Here is a 14,786-nt window from a genome sequence, read left to right on the forward strand (position 1 = left end):
CTGTGCTGTGATTGTCTGAAGAGGTTGTACCTCAGACATGGGGAGGGGGGGATTAGATTGGTGGGGGGTCTTTGTCTATTCGGGGTTTTGTCTATAATGAGATTTTAGACTCCCAGCCATCAGACCAAAGCTTCAGTTATTGGCAACACCACGACTGTCAATGCATAATCACTGAAGCCGTTTACAGTTTGCATGAATGCAGTATTAAATTACAGGAATTCTGTGTACAAGCTAGATATATTAGGTATGGAGATGCATAATTTCTAAAAGGCAGTAGAACAATAATTCTTAAATATGTGAGGGTGTGTTATGCAGCTAGGCAAATGCTTTGAATTATTAATTATTTAAAAGAGAGAGAGAGAGAGAGGGGAAAAAGGTGCTACTTACTCTTGTCTGCATGCATTTTCTCTGTATATGGGATCTATTCATCATGTTCAAAACCAAGAACTGTACTTTTGTGGTGTATATTTAATTTTATTTTTGTACTGTGCAGGTACTATAAAAGCTATACTTAAATGATTTTCAGACTTAATGCATATATATTTTAAAACTGTACAATAATGTAAAAAAATAAATAAATAAATACAGTCACCTTGACTGATATAAGCTGAATATAGGTTAGTAGTGTGGGGAGAGCGAGTGCACTGGCTGACCTCAGCACAGACATGCCATTGTTATGTAACTCTCTTTTCTGCCCTCCCTCTTTTTCTCGCTCTTGCTTTTTTTAATATTCATACTCTGAATTTTTAAGCTTTTTGGCAGAAAATAAAATTAGCTTTAATCCGCAAACGCATTAATAAGCATTTTATATACATGCATAGTCTATGCATAAACAGTCTAATAAACATAAAAGCAATTTCTCTGTTTTCATCTGACTCAACCCATTGATGATCTCACAAAAGCCATGCAGTGTGATATACGGTAAGTTGAGCCGATGCTGCCCTCTGGTGGAACAAAGACGCATAAATAATAGTCTCGATTGGAGCCAATGATCTTTTCTGTTGTTTGTGATGTTATGAACCGTTTTATTGTTTTACTGCCTACAGGTCACCTGTATTCGTTTTTATTGAAATCCACAACAATGAGCATCTATTTTCAGTGCTTTACGTTCAAGTGATAGTCAACCAAAAAAAATAATTCTGACAATATTACTTTATTTGCAACCCCGTGGTCATGTTCATCATATGAAAAAAAAGATATAATGAAAGTAAATTGTGACATTTTAACATCGAAAAATAACAATATAAAACCTTTATCCCTTTAGAAAAAGTGTGAAATACTCTATGACGAAAACAACACTGACACTTTTAATATTTTAATATTATAATATTAAAATGCAACAGCAATAGTGTACGTTGACAAATAGTCTACTGGTAAAAGGGTAAGACGGGGTCATATTTATTTGGCTTCATAAGTTGTCTTCCGCACGGCTTTTCTCCATTGGATGATTTGGACGTCTATCAAAGCAACGTCCACAAGTATGACACAGGGCGACGTGCCTTGCTATTGGTCAATTCATATGATCGCCCCGCCTGACGGGCGCCGAGTCTTGCGTTTAATTGGCTGAGACAGCGCAGTTTAAATTTGAATCGTTTCAAACAGGGACAGGGTCAATGTTATAAACGTACAGGAGTTTCTCTGTGTCACTTTGTCTTTCTCTGAGAAGAAAACGGTTTATGTGTTAGATTTGAGCATCCTGAAGAAGGTACGTATTTTAGGAAACCCTCAACAAATGTTTAGGAAAACGATAATGAAATATTGCCTGATAATAAACTGTAACGTTACATGGAACTTAGTTGCTATTGACCAATTTGCTAGTGCTAATAGAACGTTGATAACTGCGCATATGATGCTGCCATGTTTACGTATAATTTTATGCATCAATTTTTACTTCTTATTTTGTTAACAGATGTAACCATTTAAATGATAACGAATTGTTTTGGAAATAAATTGTTTGATCGTTACTAGACGATCAAACGTTACGTTAGCGACATTTTATTTCAAATAAAAAAAAGTTAATGTTTTCCCTGTGCTGAAATGTAACGTTGTGGTAGTTTCATGTTTTGGTTTCTAATCAGCTTTGTCATCCGTGTGGGCACAAGTTAGTCTAAGTGGAAACTAGTTGGAAATTCCTTCAATTTCACTAGTTTAATGAGTTAATTTCTGAAATGGTTCAATTTCCCACTCAGGCTGTTCTTGTTTAGTTTCTTTCTTGCGTTCATTCGCTCTGGATTGAGGGCTTGGTCTGAGTTCTCTCTCTGTCCTGGTTACAACTTGATAATCTAATTTATGATGGTCAGCTGTTTCTCACCTGTCCAGGTAGACTGTAGAAGAGAGAAGCTGTCAAAAGTGCCTGTCATTACAAAGCTGACAATCATCTTGTCAGTCCTACATAGCTGAGCAGAATCCAGGGAAGGACAGATGAGGCCAAAATTGGTAATGATTCTTTGAAGATTTTATCAGTCTCTTCCTTGTTCCTCCTTATTCTCCTAAACATGCCTTGGTAAACTATATGCCACTATTATCCCGATCACAAAGACCATATTGCCACCATCAAAATGTTTAGTTATCTGCTGGTTGTCTGTTATAACCTTTGCTGCACATGGCATTATTCCTTCACAGTTACAGAACCACTTTGTTCCCTGAGCACATGGCTGAGTTGCAACGGTTGATATCACATGTTTGGGTTCACAGTGGGTTAGTCTGATCACTTACTGATGCTCAAAAGAAATGCAACAGATTTGAAGGGTCGCTGGGTGTCGTTGAGAAGGTCAGATGACCGCCTCCGGGTCTTATCAGTAAAACCAGCTGTGTGTGTGCTGCCCAATGGGCGTGGCTTTCCAGAACCCATGTTGTCATGTTCTATGCGTCTCTGTTTTGCAGTATGAGTTCTGAGGCGCTAAAGGAGAATCAGGGAGCTGTACGGATGAACAGCACTTCTGAAGCCGCTTGTGACCTTTTCGCGTTGGAACAGCCTACTGGCAGGCCCTCGATCCTGCGGCAGTCACAGGTTGACAACATCAGCAGGACTGTGCATAGAGGAGCAAAGGTGGGTTTTCATGAGGTTTCCATGCAATTTGTGTGCTCCTCATTTTGTGTAATTAAACAGCTGTTTCAGCTGTTGTAAATTACTTGCACACACACACACACACACATTTCAGTCTTTAGTTTAACATGATTTTTCAGAAATCATGCCTACATGCTAATTTGGTGCTTAGGAAACTTATCAATTTTAAAACCGATTGTGGTGATTATTTTTGTTGGAAGCATATACTCTGTTTTTGAGTTTCAAAATGGCAACATTTTTATTGAAGTGTTTAACGTAGGTGTATTCATCTTTTTTTTTTTCGTCAGTTAAGCATTTGTTTACTGCATTGTCAGGCTTGTACTAGAGTTTAGATTTACATAGTTTTTTTTTGTTGCTTTTGTATAGGTTTGTTTTCAAACTCCACGGCGAGACCCAGTCACAAAGAGGATCATGTCCCCGAGCCGTGGTAGTAGGCCATCCAGCCAAGAGGACAGCAGTAAAAACCTGGAAACTCTCGCGGCCTCTGACCAGTGAGCAAATTTCCTGGACCTCAATGTTTTAAGTGTCCTGTTTGTTTGTACATATTCAAAACCAGTTTCCTTCAAAATGGTCCTGGACCATTGACCACCTCTGATCGGCTGATTTAAAAAAAAAATTAGTTTAAAGCCATATGCATATCGGAAATGGCATGAAAAGGGCCGATACTGATGGTTTATTAATTTAATGGCTTTACTGTTGTCATTTACTCACCCTCATGTCATTCCAAACCTGTTTGAGTTGAACAAGATTTTTTATAAGATTGCTAGTAATCAAACAGTTGGTGGTTCCCACTGACTTCCATAGTAGGGCTGGGATAAACGATAATTTTTTAAACGATTAATCTAGCGATTATTTTTTTCGATGCATCGATTAATCTAACGATTAATTTTTCAGACCGATTTGATTTCGATTATCTCCCCATTAATTGACTACTAACAATTTATACATGTTGATTTACATATCTGAATGAAAAAAACATCAATTGCTTAACATTGCAACATATGTTTATTGCTCTTAAAATGACAAAATAAAAGACTGACTAAGAATGCATTACTTTGCACTTGTATAGAGATAGCATTCAATGAAACCTTGAAAACACATAGCTTACTGAAACAAGCTTACTGAACACATAGGGCCTAGCTTACTGAAAAAAGAAGTTCTTTCAGATGAAAATAACAACAACTTGATGTCTAGTATTCAATAAAAAAGGTCACCCAAAATACTTGTTTAGAGCAATTGAAAGAATACAGTATGTAAATGTAAACTTGAGGGCTTTAAGCTAATACAGAGAGTGCTTTTACAAAAAAAAAAAAAAAATTAACAGTGGGAGCCAGCAGCCTGTCATGGAGACAAAAAATCTCTGAATGCTCCACGTGAAACTTTGGCGTTCCGCCCTTTTTCTAGTATGCACAAGGGAGGGAGAGAGCAAGAAGCGCTCGTGTAGTTTGAAGACTGTGAGTGCGCGTGAAACTTTGGTGTTTCGCCCTTTTTCTATCGTGTTTAATGATTTTGATTAATATGCACAAGGGAGGGAGAGAGCAAGAAGCGCTCGTGTTGTTTGAAGACTGTGAGTGTGCGCGCAGCCGGGGCTCTCTCTCGTACGCGCCCTGTCACTGTCACTCACCGATCAAATAAGGCTTTGACAGCCGCCAAAAAAAAAGATCAATGCAAAAAACCCCCTGGATTGGTTATATAACGTTGGACAGAATGTTGATCCGGCCATCGCGTATATTCAGCGCACATAAGGTAAACGTTTTGCAAACGTTTTTTAGAGAAATAAAAACAGGTCGACGAATCGATGCGCATATTTAATACGTCGACGTCATCGATGACATCGACCCGTTGTCCCAGCCCTATTCCATAGTATTTTTTTTTCCTACTATGGAAGTCAAAAGGGACCACCAACTGTTTGATTACCAGCAATCTTCAAAATATCTTATTTTATTGTTCAACATAAAGTAACTCATACAGGTTTGGAACGACATGAGGATGTGTAAATGACAATTTTCATTTTTGGATGAACTATCCCTTTAACTGCATGGAGACTACAAGTTGCATGTCTATTGTAGGGGTGGCTCGATACCACTTTTTCAGAATTGATCCAATACCAAAAATTCTGAGGATCTACCGATATCAATCTTATACCAGTGCATTTTTTTATTTTTTATTGTAGAATTTCTATACTTTTTAAGTGTAGGTCGATCATCACTCTTTTGTATGTTACGCACAATCTACTAAATATAGACCGCTTCATTAAAGAAAAAATAACAAACAAAAAAATATATAATCATAATCTGTGGAAAAAATACTATTATAAACTAGGTTAATGGATAAATCCGTAGCAAAAGTTATTCTAAAAAAATCATGAGTGCACAATAATTTAATAAAATCCTTAATTTTTAGTGAAAAAAATATTTAGTGGGTAACAAATAAGTGAATAAGTGTAGGAATAAATCTGGTAGGCCTACACATTGTTTTATGTATGGTTGTAAAATACATTCATGGAAAAACAAGTAATCTTTTTATATATGAATATATACTATAGTAGTCAACATTTGAAGTGGATCAAAAACTTTCATCAAATTTGTCCTAAAAACCCAAACAATACTCGTTCTTGTCTTAGGACAACTTTTATTAACTTTTTTGATCCACTTCAAATGTTTACTACTGTATAAATGAAAAGACATTTCTTTTAAATCTATAGCAGAGTAATGAGGTAGCAACATATGATAAGACGAACAAGAGAGACTATTAATAATCTTTCATTGCAAGATAATCCCGCAAGATAATTTCCTTTTTGTGCAAAACCATTTATCTTTAAATAAAGATCAAGTATAACATTTAGAAACATTTAATCATCTTTGAGAGAGTTTTATCGCCTTGACTGTCATAACCGAACCAACATGCATTTTGAATGCTGAATGGAGGATGACAGACCACTGCAGCAGAGAGAAGAGTTTACGTAAACTTGACTTTAATATTCATTTGTACCTCACATTAAACTATAGAACAACCAGAACACTTGAAATATAGTGCACAGAAACTTTATGGTGCTTTATAATTTTTCTGTGGCTTTCATGGGGCTTAATAATAACACAGAATAGTATATGTGCTATATCGGAATTTGGATTGGTCTCGTCTGACCGATACCTCTATGCCAATATTGGAGCGATACCGATACTGAATATCGGATCAACACTCCCCTAATCTGTTGCATAATCCAATGTTTTTCTCTGGGCAAAATAATTAAATACTTATCAGAATAAAATCTGTACAAAATATAGTTTGTTAGGCGCCATAGTATGGCCATATGCAAATGTGTCTATACCACAAACACAACATTATCGATTATTTTGATTTCAAATCCAAACATTTTCACTGAAAAAGATTTTCCAGCATTGCAATTCTTTTTTTTTTTTCTTTCTTTTTTTTTTTTTTTTTTTTTTTACACATTACAGTAATACCATACCAAGACTATAGAATACCCAAGACATGTCACTTGTATAGTTTTGAATGGGGAAAATGCAACGCTCAATATGGCTGGTCTATCGCAGGGATCCCCTCCTTCTGAATAAAAGAGCCAGTAGCTAATTGGTAAAGGCATCGCATTAAAAGTGTCTCGGTTGCTATAGAAACAGTGTTCTTAGACGTGCTCATGCGCATGCGCACTGGCTGATCTAGCCTGAGAAATAAGCTTTTTATAATGCTATTTGACCAAAAGTAACAACATTTATTACACGGTTGTTGTCAGTCTACCTCCACAAGTGCCATATATTATTATTTTTATCTAAAAGTGCTCTTTGCATTTAAACCTAGCCAAAAAGCCATATGTGTTGACTTTGAAATACAGTAGACTTTAATAACATGCATTTATGGTGTAATTACTACATTTTTGTTCATATTTACTGCAAACAATGCACTGTTACTTTAATTCAACACTTGTAGCGCTGCAATAGACTCGGTGTGGAAATGATCTCTGCACTGCAGGAGACGCACCGCTCCTGAATGCCGGACAGCAACCGTGTACATTGAATGCTTTAATCTGTTAACATGAGCTCTGAAAAAATACACACCACATATGCACTGTAAACGGAGTTATGTGAACCTGGCATTAACGTATTTTCCGGACTATAAGTCGCACCTTTTTTCATAGTTTGGCTTGTCCTGCGACTTATAGTCAGGTGCGACTTATTTATCAAAATTAATTTGACATGAACCGAGAGAAATGAATCAAGTTAAAACATTACCGTCTACATCCGCAAGAGGGTGCTCTATGCTGCTCAGTGCTCCTGTATCCTACACTGAGCAGCACAGAGCGCCCTCTCGCGGCTGTAGACGGTAATGTTTTTTCTTGGTTCTAAATAAATGCGACTTATAGTCCAGTGCGACTTATGCTTTTTTTCCTCATCATGACCTATTTTTGGACTGATGCGACTTATACTCAGGTGCAACTTATATTCCGAAAAATACGGTATGTTTGTGTGCTGCAAGAGTGAATGAGCGTATGGTCTCCAGGAGAGCGCGTGAAAACTGAATGGTTAAACACTGGCAAAAAAGTAAATAGAAATTCAGTTTATAAACTTTAGTGACGATGTGACACTGCCTCATCTGTGCAAGTGACAATTCCATTGTCAACTGTGCAGCTTATAGACCAATGCAATGTGTGGTAATTTGAAGCAATTTGCGTATTTTGAGAGAGAGAGAGTGTGCGGTGATTCACTCATGCTGTTTGTGAAATTACATCTCACTCAAAGTTTTCAAATTTCACAAAGTTATTTAATGAAAATAAATATGAAGGTGGGTACCACACCTTCAGCATAACTTATTTCACCCGAGCAGACAGATTGAGATGGTGTCGTGGCATGTCATGCCAAAAAACTCATCATCAGCTTGAGATCAGCCTTTTAGAGACCACCAATCAATCATCCCAACATGATTATCATCCGATAGTGATCAGTAGCCGATAAATCGGTGCACTGTACTTTTGTTGTTATTACTATTGGCAAAGGAAAAGTTTTAAAATACCATTATTAACAGGTATGTTTTTCTTCTCAAACTGGTTTCAGAGGAACAGAAATGTTCAAATAACGATTGTGCTCTGAGTGAACAATCCACTAACGTATAACATTTATTTTTTGTTTTACAGGAGTTCACTGTTGAGTAAACCTTCCACCACATCAATTGACATGCAGAGTAACAGCGTTGCCTACCCTGATGAAGATATGCTTGTTCAGAGCATAGGGGCCTATACCCTTGATCTTAACAATCTAGATGCCATCAACCCTTTCCAGGGGTCCAGTAAAATGCAGAATTCTCCTCCTAAATGTTCGACCTTACCTGAGTCCTGGACATCAGAGATTATAGTATCAGATACAACTGCAGCCCCCATTTCTGAACCTCAGCCAGAGGTGACTGAAACTGCACTTGATGAGACTCTTCCCTTTGTCCCATCAGTGGAGAATTCCCTTGCAGAATGTTCTGCCAGCATGTCTTCAGCAGAGGGCACGGTCATCATCAAGACTGACAACATTGAAAACAGTGCCACAGATGTGGAGGAGTCTGATATGACTGAACCAGCACCAGTGTCACAACAGATTCCTGTTTTGGAAGATCAGCCTGTGGCCCAGGACTCAGCACAACCCCCTGTGGGATACTACAACTTGGATTTTGACAACATTGACTCGCTCAACCCATTCCAAACCGGTGGCTCAAAGATCCCAAACTCTCCTCTAATTGGCAAGGCATCAGTAGTTTCCGATCCACACCTCTTAAGCCAAGAAGCTAAACAGGAACCAGACCTCTCAGTCCACACTGCAGATGTCCCAACATCTTCAGATGCCTCCATACCACCTCAAGAGAACTCCACTGCCACAGAGGGCTCCTTATCTACAGCGCCCCCTAAAGAGAACCAGATGTTACTAGAGTTTAATTTTGATGATGGAGCTGAAGTCAAGCGCAAACCTCCTCCGAAACATCTTGGGGTCAAAAGATCTGCAGGTGCAAAACCTGTGACCAAAAAAACTGTTGCAGCAGCCACAGAAAAGAGAGAACCAGAACCCAAGCAGTTGCTCCCTAACAATCCGGAAGAGATGGAACCTGTGGATGTTCCTCCTCCTAAAGGTTCTTACACCTTTGATTTTGACAAGTTCGATGACCCAAATTTTAACCCCTTTGGCACAAAGGCTACAATGGGTAACTCTCCACCACGCGGTGTTCAGACTGGCCCGGTTTTGATGAAAGCACCAGCTCCAGTTCAAGAGCCTGAGGCTTTTGCACAAGATGACCAGCCTGAAGCCCCTGCAAAAGACAACCAACCAGAGCACAGGTACAGAAACTAGAACTTGTACAGGTTATGTAAACACAAACCATATAATTTCTTATCTGTATAAGCTAATTACTTTTGAGCTAGTGGTATGCTTCAGATCCTGAAAGTTGAGGTCATGGGTTTGATTCCCAGGGAATGCATTAACTAGTTAAATATGTACTCTAAATGCAATGGAAGTCGGTCTGGAACAGTAAATCAATGCATTGCAGAATCATTTCTCGATTTGCATCAATTCTGAGATTATATTTTTAAGGTATCGCAGTTCTCTCTTGAATCGATTCTGAGCTTAAGCCCCATTCACACTACCAGTGACAGAGCGACATAATTCCATTAATTTTCAATGGAGAGCTGGTGACTTCCGGTGACATGAGCGACCGTGACCCTGGCGAAGGAATGTTGGCGTGTCAAGCTACAAAAGTTAATAATTCTTCAACTTTATGCAAATAAGCAGCAAATCTTGCAAGCGACAACCAATGGGAGTGAAGTCAGTGGAGAGCACTTGATTCATCTGCTGTAGTGGAGTGTTATGGGGGTAATTAGGCAACCAGTATTGGGAACACTCACAAGCGACCTCAGTTGCCAGCAACAAGCAGCGAAAAAGTCACTGGTGGTGTGAACGGAGCTTTAGTTTTTAACAGCAGATGGCCCTGCGTGCTTTAGAAGTAGTTATAATTTGCTTTCTTCGATTTCCTTACACACGCAATACTTGAACCTGAAATAATCATTCATAAAGTTGGAAAAGGTTAAAGTGAATTTCAAGGATGTGCACAGTGGGCTGTGTTTACATTAATCTTGCGTCGTAAAAGCATAAGTCGATGTGCAAGTACATTTAAACAAGCGCTCTTCTTCGTGAACATCTGAGTGTGCCGTTAAAAATTAGCTTAGAGCGCCATCTGCTGTTAAAACCTAAGCTCAGAATCTATCCAACAGATAATCATGATGCATTCTGAAAATCTCAAAATCGACCCACGAATCGATTTATTGTCCCTGCCCTAAATGGAAGTGTCTTTGGATAAAAGCATTTGCCAAATGCATATGTAAATGATCGTTGAACTCAAGACTTTTCCTTTTTCTCCTTCAGTTCTTCCCCTTTAGTTTCTGAAACCAATGAAAACATTGCAGAAACTGATCTTCCTGTCACTAAGAGGGTAAGAGTGTCTTAAATGTACAAATTCAATAGAAAATGTGTATTTCCACAAATTGATCATGTTGATGCTCATTCTCTTACTAGCCAGCTGAAGATGTAGGGTCAATATCTTCAGATGCCTCCATATCACCTCAGGAGAACTCTACTGCCACAGAGGGCTCCTTATCTACAGCGCCCCCTAAAGAGAACCAGATGTTACTGGAGTTTAATTTTGACGATGGTACCGAAGTCAAGCGCAAACCTCCTCCGAAACGTCTTGGGGTCAAAAGATCTGTAGGTGCAAAACCTGTGACCAAAAAAGCAGTTGCAACAGAAAAGAAAGAACCAGAACCCAAGCAGTTGCTCCCTAACAATCCGGAAGAGATGGAACCTGTGGATGTTCCTCCTCCTAAAGGTTCTTACACCATAGATTTTGACAAGTTTGACTACACCAACTTTAACCCCTTTGGCACAAAGGCTACAATGGGTAACTCTCCACCACGCGGTGTTCAGACTGGCCCGGTTCAGGAGCCTGAGGCTTTTGCACAGGATGACCAGCCTGAAGCCCCTGTAAAAGATAACCAACCAGAGCATAGGTACAGAAACTAGAATTTGTACAGGTTATGTAAACATAAAACAAGTGATTTCTTATCTGTATAAGCTAATTTCTTTTGAGATACTGGTATGCTTCTGATCCTGAAAGTTGAGGTCATGGGTTTGATTCCCAGGGAATGCATGAATGGTTAAATAAGTACCCTGAATGCAATGGAAGTGTCTTTGGATAAAAGCATTTGCCAAAATTCATGAATGTAAATAATAATTGAGCTCAGACTTTTTCCTTTTTCTCCTTCAGTTCTCCCCCAGCAGTTTCTGGAACCAATGAAAACATTGCAGAAACTGATCTTCCGGTCACTAAGAGGGTAAGAGTGTCTTAAATGTACAAATTCAACAGAAAATATGTGTTCCCACAAATTATGATCCTGTTGATGCTCATTCTCTTAATAGCAGGCAGAAGATGTAGAGTCATTCACTGTGTCCAGCACTAACATGCCCCAGAATCCAGCATTTCAGGTGCCAGACCTCATGGCAACACCAGACTCTAAAGTGGATCTACAGAACCAGACTAATGATCTTGGTGTGGCGGCACCAAGTGAAGATGAGTTTGTGCCAGGAGCATTGTGTGAGTATACATGGTTGCATTTGTATTTGAACTACACGGACTCATCCAGCGCAAGCTTTTGAAATTGTGAGCAATATCATTCTCTTTCTCTCAGTCATGCCAGGGGAAGATTTTGATGGGCAATTTGATTATCTGGAGCAGTTTGGATCAAGCACTGTGAGTTTTTCCTTTCCATAAACCCAGTTAGTGTGTGAGTAATGCATTCATCTGTTTAGAATGTTGCTCCAAATATAGTAGAGTACATTGTTTATTAATTAAGCAACATTTCAGTTGTTCAGCGATTCTACTAAAACACTTTTTTTAGTTTAAGGAGTCGGCCTTGCGGAAGCAGTCACTGTATATGAAGTTTGACCCACTGTTTAAGGAGAGTCCAAAGAAAACTGGAATGGACAGTGGCAACTCTGGATTTAGCATGCCACGGCCTTCTCTTGCTATTAGGTCAGTCTTCACAAACATCCATATTAACAATGTTTCATAGTCTTCAACCCTCCTTGTTCAAAATAGGTTTCAAATGGAGTTAACTGGCCCAATGCGCATGTAACAGTAATCATGCAAACCTTTTTTGTGTGCATTTTAGGATGATGGAAGCTGCGAAGTCTGAAGTAAAGCAGAAATCACACCGTGACCGTATGAAGCTGCTGGATGATCTGCCTCCACCAGTAAGATGACACATGTCAATGCTTTGTTTTGCACTTTAACATTCTAACTAGGCACTCAATCATTCAGTCTTTCACACAGTGGAGTCCATTTTACAATGTCTGTTAACCTCTAGGCAGTGGAAACTGTGGTGCCAGATCCAACTGTTCTGGATTTGCTGGTTCCCACATTAAAACAGCCAATGAAGACCGAGGACTCCATAATAGAGGTTCTGAAGTACAGCCAGAGAGACATGGATGCTGCACTACAGAAAGCAGAGAGGCTGGTTAGTTCCCATAGCCTCACACAAGATGACTGGCACACATGTCTGATTGGTCTCTTAATGTTTTGAATTTTCTTTTCTTAGGCAGAGAAACAGCAGCAAGAGCTTACGACTCAGATTGAGAAGCTGCAACTGGAGAATCAGCATATGCTGTAAGTCTCTGATTAGAGAAACACTTTCACATGGTACCTAGAGAATGGATTATTAGGGTTTCTACAATCATGGAAACGCTGGAGTTGTCATTTAGAATTGGGAATGTGATTGAAGTGCTAATATTCGTTACTCTTGAATTGTGAGCAAATCATTCATTCATGTCTTTTATTTTTATTTTTTTTAGTTTAATTCTCAAATGAGTCAATCACTGGCTTCTCTAATGAATGATTGAAAGTGTTTTTCCAGTTAGTTGTGATTTACTGGATTGATTGAATTGTGTGGGACCCCTGATGTATGACTGACATTTGGACGGCACGCCAGTCTTCAACGCTTTTCTTCTCTTTTCAGGTTTATAGTGTCAGAATTTGAGGCCACCATCACTCAAATCACTGGTATGACCGTTGCTTGATTATTTTCAGTACATTATTTTGAAGGCAGTATGTCAGATAATAATGCACTCCTGTGTGTTTACAGATGAACATAAACAGAAGGAAGATTTGGCCAAAATTGAGTTAGAGAGAGTCCTCCAGGAAAAAGACCAGCTGTCCAAAGAGTTGAATGAGTTGGAGAGATCCTTCTCCTCCGTTGTCAAACGTCTTGACAGATGCAAGGAAGTCATTGAGGGATTCAAAAAGGTATGCTTCTGAATTAAGACTTCATCTCAAATCAAGAGGTTAGTTTACTGTATAATGGTCTTTTTTTTTTTTTTCACTTTTTCTTCTATAAGAATGAGGAAACTCTGAAGCAGTATGCACAGAACTGCATGGACAGACTGCAGAAAGAGGAAAAGCGTTATCAAGCTTTGAAAGCCCATGCTGAGGAGAAGCTAGATCAGTATGTGCTTATCAAGCAGTCTGAAACACATTCTCTCTTATGAATGTGATAATAAAATCTTGCATAATTGATAAACATGACTAGAAGCGTCACTAATGGCACTAATGTTGTTTCAGAGCGAATAAGGCCATAAATGAGGTTCGTACTAAACAGGGTGCAGAAGTGGCAGCACTGCAGGTGCAGCTCAAAAGAGAACAGCTGAAAGTTCAGTCCCTAGAAAAGGATCTGGAACAAAAGGTAAACAAACACAGGGAAGACACTCTTACATTGGTGTCCTTTTTTGAATGTAATTCTGAATAGTTTTTTAAAAAAGGTTGTTACATCTATAATGTGACTATTTTCTCTTCTCAGGCTAAAGAAGTCAAAGATGTCACAGAACTGTGTGATGACCTGCTACTTAAAGTGCAAAAGCATGGTTATTAGTGTATTTTGTGTTCATTATTTGTGTTTGTTCGTTATTTTGTATTTGTTCTCACCAATTTTAATAAATAAAATGTTTGTTTAATGTTTGAAAACAAATCTTTGCCTTGACGCGAGTCCCCATGAACAACAGGTTTACCGTATTTTTCGGACTATAAGTCGCATCAGTCCAAAAATACATCATGACGATGAAAAAAAACATGTAAGTTGCACTGGACTAAAAGTCGCATTTATTTAGAACCAAGAACCAAGAGAAAACATTACCGTCTACAGCCGCGAGAGGGCGCTCTGTTTTCAGTGTATACTACAGGAGCATAGAGCGCCCTCTCGCGGCTGTAGATGGTAATGTTTTCTCTTGGTTCATTTCTCTTGGTTTGTCAAATTAATTTTGATAAATAAGTCGCACCTGACTATAAGTCGCAGGACCAGCCAAACTATGAAAAAAAAGTGCGACTTATAGTCCGGAAAATATGGTAATGCTTATTATAATTTTTTTTTTTTTTTTTTTTTTTTTTTAATCCTTGCATGGCTATGACCGTAAGCATCTAACAATGCCTTGGAAAAAAACTTTTATTTAAAAAAATAAAGCATTTAAAGTACATAAACCCAAATAGGAAATAAAACCGTTATTGAATAAGCATGTGTCCTAAACTCCTGAAACATTGGTGTCTCGTATTTTAGAGCAGGCAATGCAATTTGGGAAAGAAATCAATAAAATCAGTGTATGTGTGAACATATTCAGATGTAACCCCCTTTGTAGTG

At 38.6% G+C, this 14,786-nt stretch overlaps 1 protein-coding gene across 4 annotated transcripts; it reads left to right on the plus strand.

The window, feature by feature from the left end:
- Positions 1–1,554: 1,554 nt before the first annotated feature.
- LOC132156877 (transforming acidic coiled-coil-containing protein 3-like) lies at positions 1,555–14,123 on the plus strand. 4 transcript variants are annotated; one of them, XM_059565937.1, is made up of 17 exons: positions 1,555–1,705; positions 2,397–2,436; positions 2,884–3,049; positions 3,434–3,558; positions 8,214–9,392; positions 10,474–10,540; positions 11,524–11,698; positions 11,793–11,854; positions 12,003–12,136; positions 12,276–12,357; positions 12,471–12,620; positions 12,702–12,769; positions 13,119–13,162; positions 13,245–13,405; positions 13,498–13,604; positions 13,721–13,841; positions 13,956–14,123. In XM_059565937.1, exons 3-17 carry the CDS (start codon positions 2,885–2,887, stop codon positions 14,025–14,027), a joined length of 2,712 nt encoding a protein of 903 aa, XP_059421920.1. In that variant the 5' UTR covers positions 1,555–1,705; positions 2,397–2,436; position 2,884; the 3' UTR covers positions 14,028–14,123. The 4 variants fall into 4 exon arrangements, with proteins under 4 accessions (XP_059421920.1, XP_059421917.1, XP_059421919.1 ...); XM_059565934.1 differs by lacking the exons at positions 1,555–1,705; positions 2,397–2,436; positions 2,884–3,049; positions 3,434–3,558 and adding exons at positions 10,624–11,114; positions 11,372–11,438 and having other exon boundaries at positions 8,188–9,392; XM_059565936.1 differs by lacking the exons at positions 1,555–1,705; positions 2,397–2,436; positions 2,884–3,049; positions 3,434–3,558; positions 10,474–10,540 and adding exons at positions 11,047–11,114; positions 11,372–11,438 and having other exon boundaries at positions 8,188–9,318.
- The last annotated feature ends 663 nt before the right edge of the window (positions 14,124–14,786 follow it).

Source organism: Carassius carassius, chromosome 14, assembly GCF_963082965.1.
Source record: "Carassius carassius chromosome 14, fCarCar2.1, whole genome shotgun sequence".
Lineage (NCBI taxonomy): Eukaryota > Metazoa > Chordata > Actinopteri > Cypriniformes > Cyprinidae > Carassius > Carassius carassius.

Bases quoted from the DNA above. Each gene is read 5' to 3' on its own strand.
- LOC132156877 (XM_059565934.1), top strand. From the start codon at position 8,254: ATGCAGAGTAACAGCGTTGCCTACCCTGATGAAGATATGCTTGTTCAG. The intron at 11,699-11,792 runs GTGAGTATACAT...TCTTTCTCTCAG, and splicing joins GTTTGTGCCAGGAGCATTGT to TCATGCCAGGGGAAGATTTT. The intron at 13,605-13,720 runs GTATGTGCTTAT...ATGTTGTTTCAG, and splicing joins GCTGAGGAGAAGCTAGATCA to AGCGAATAAGGCCATAAATG.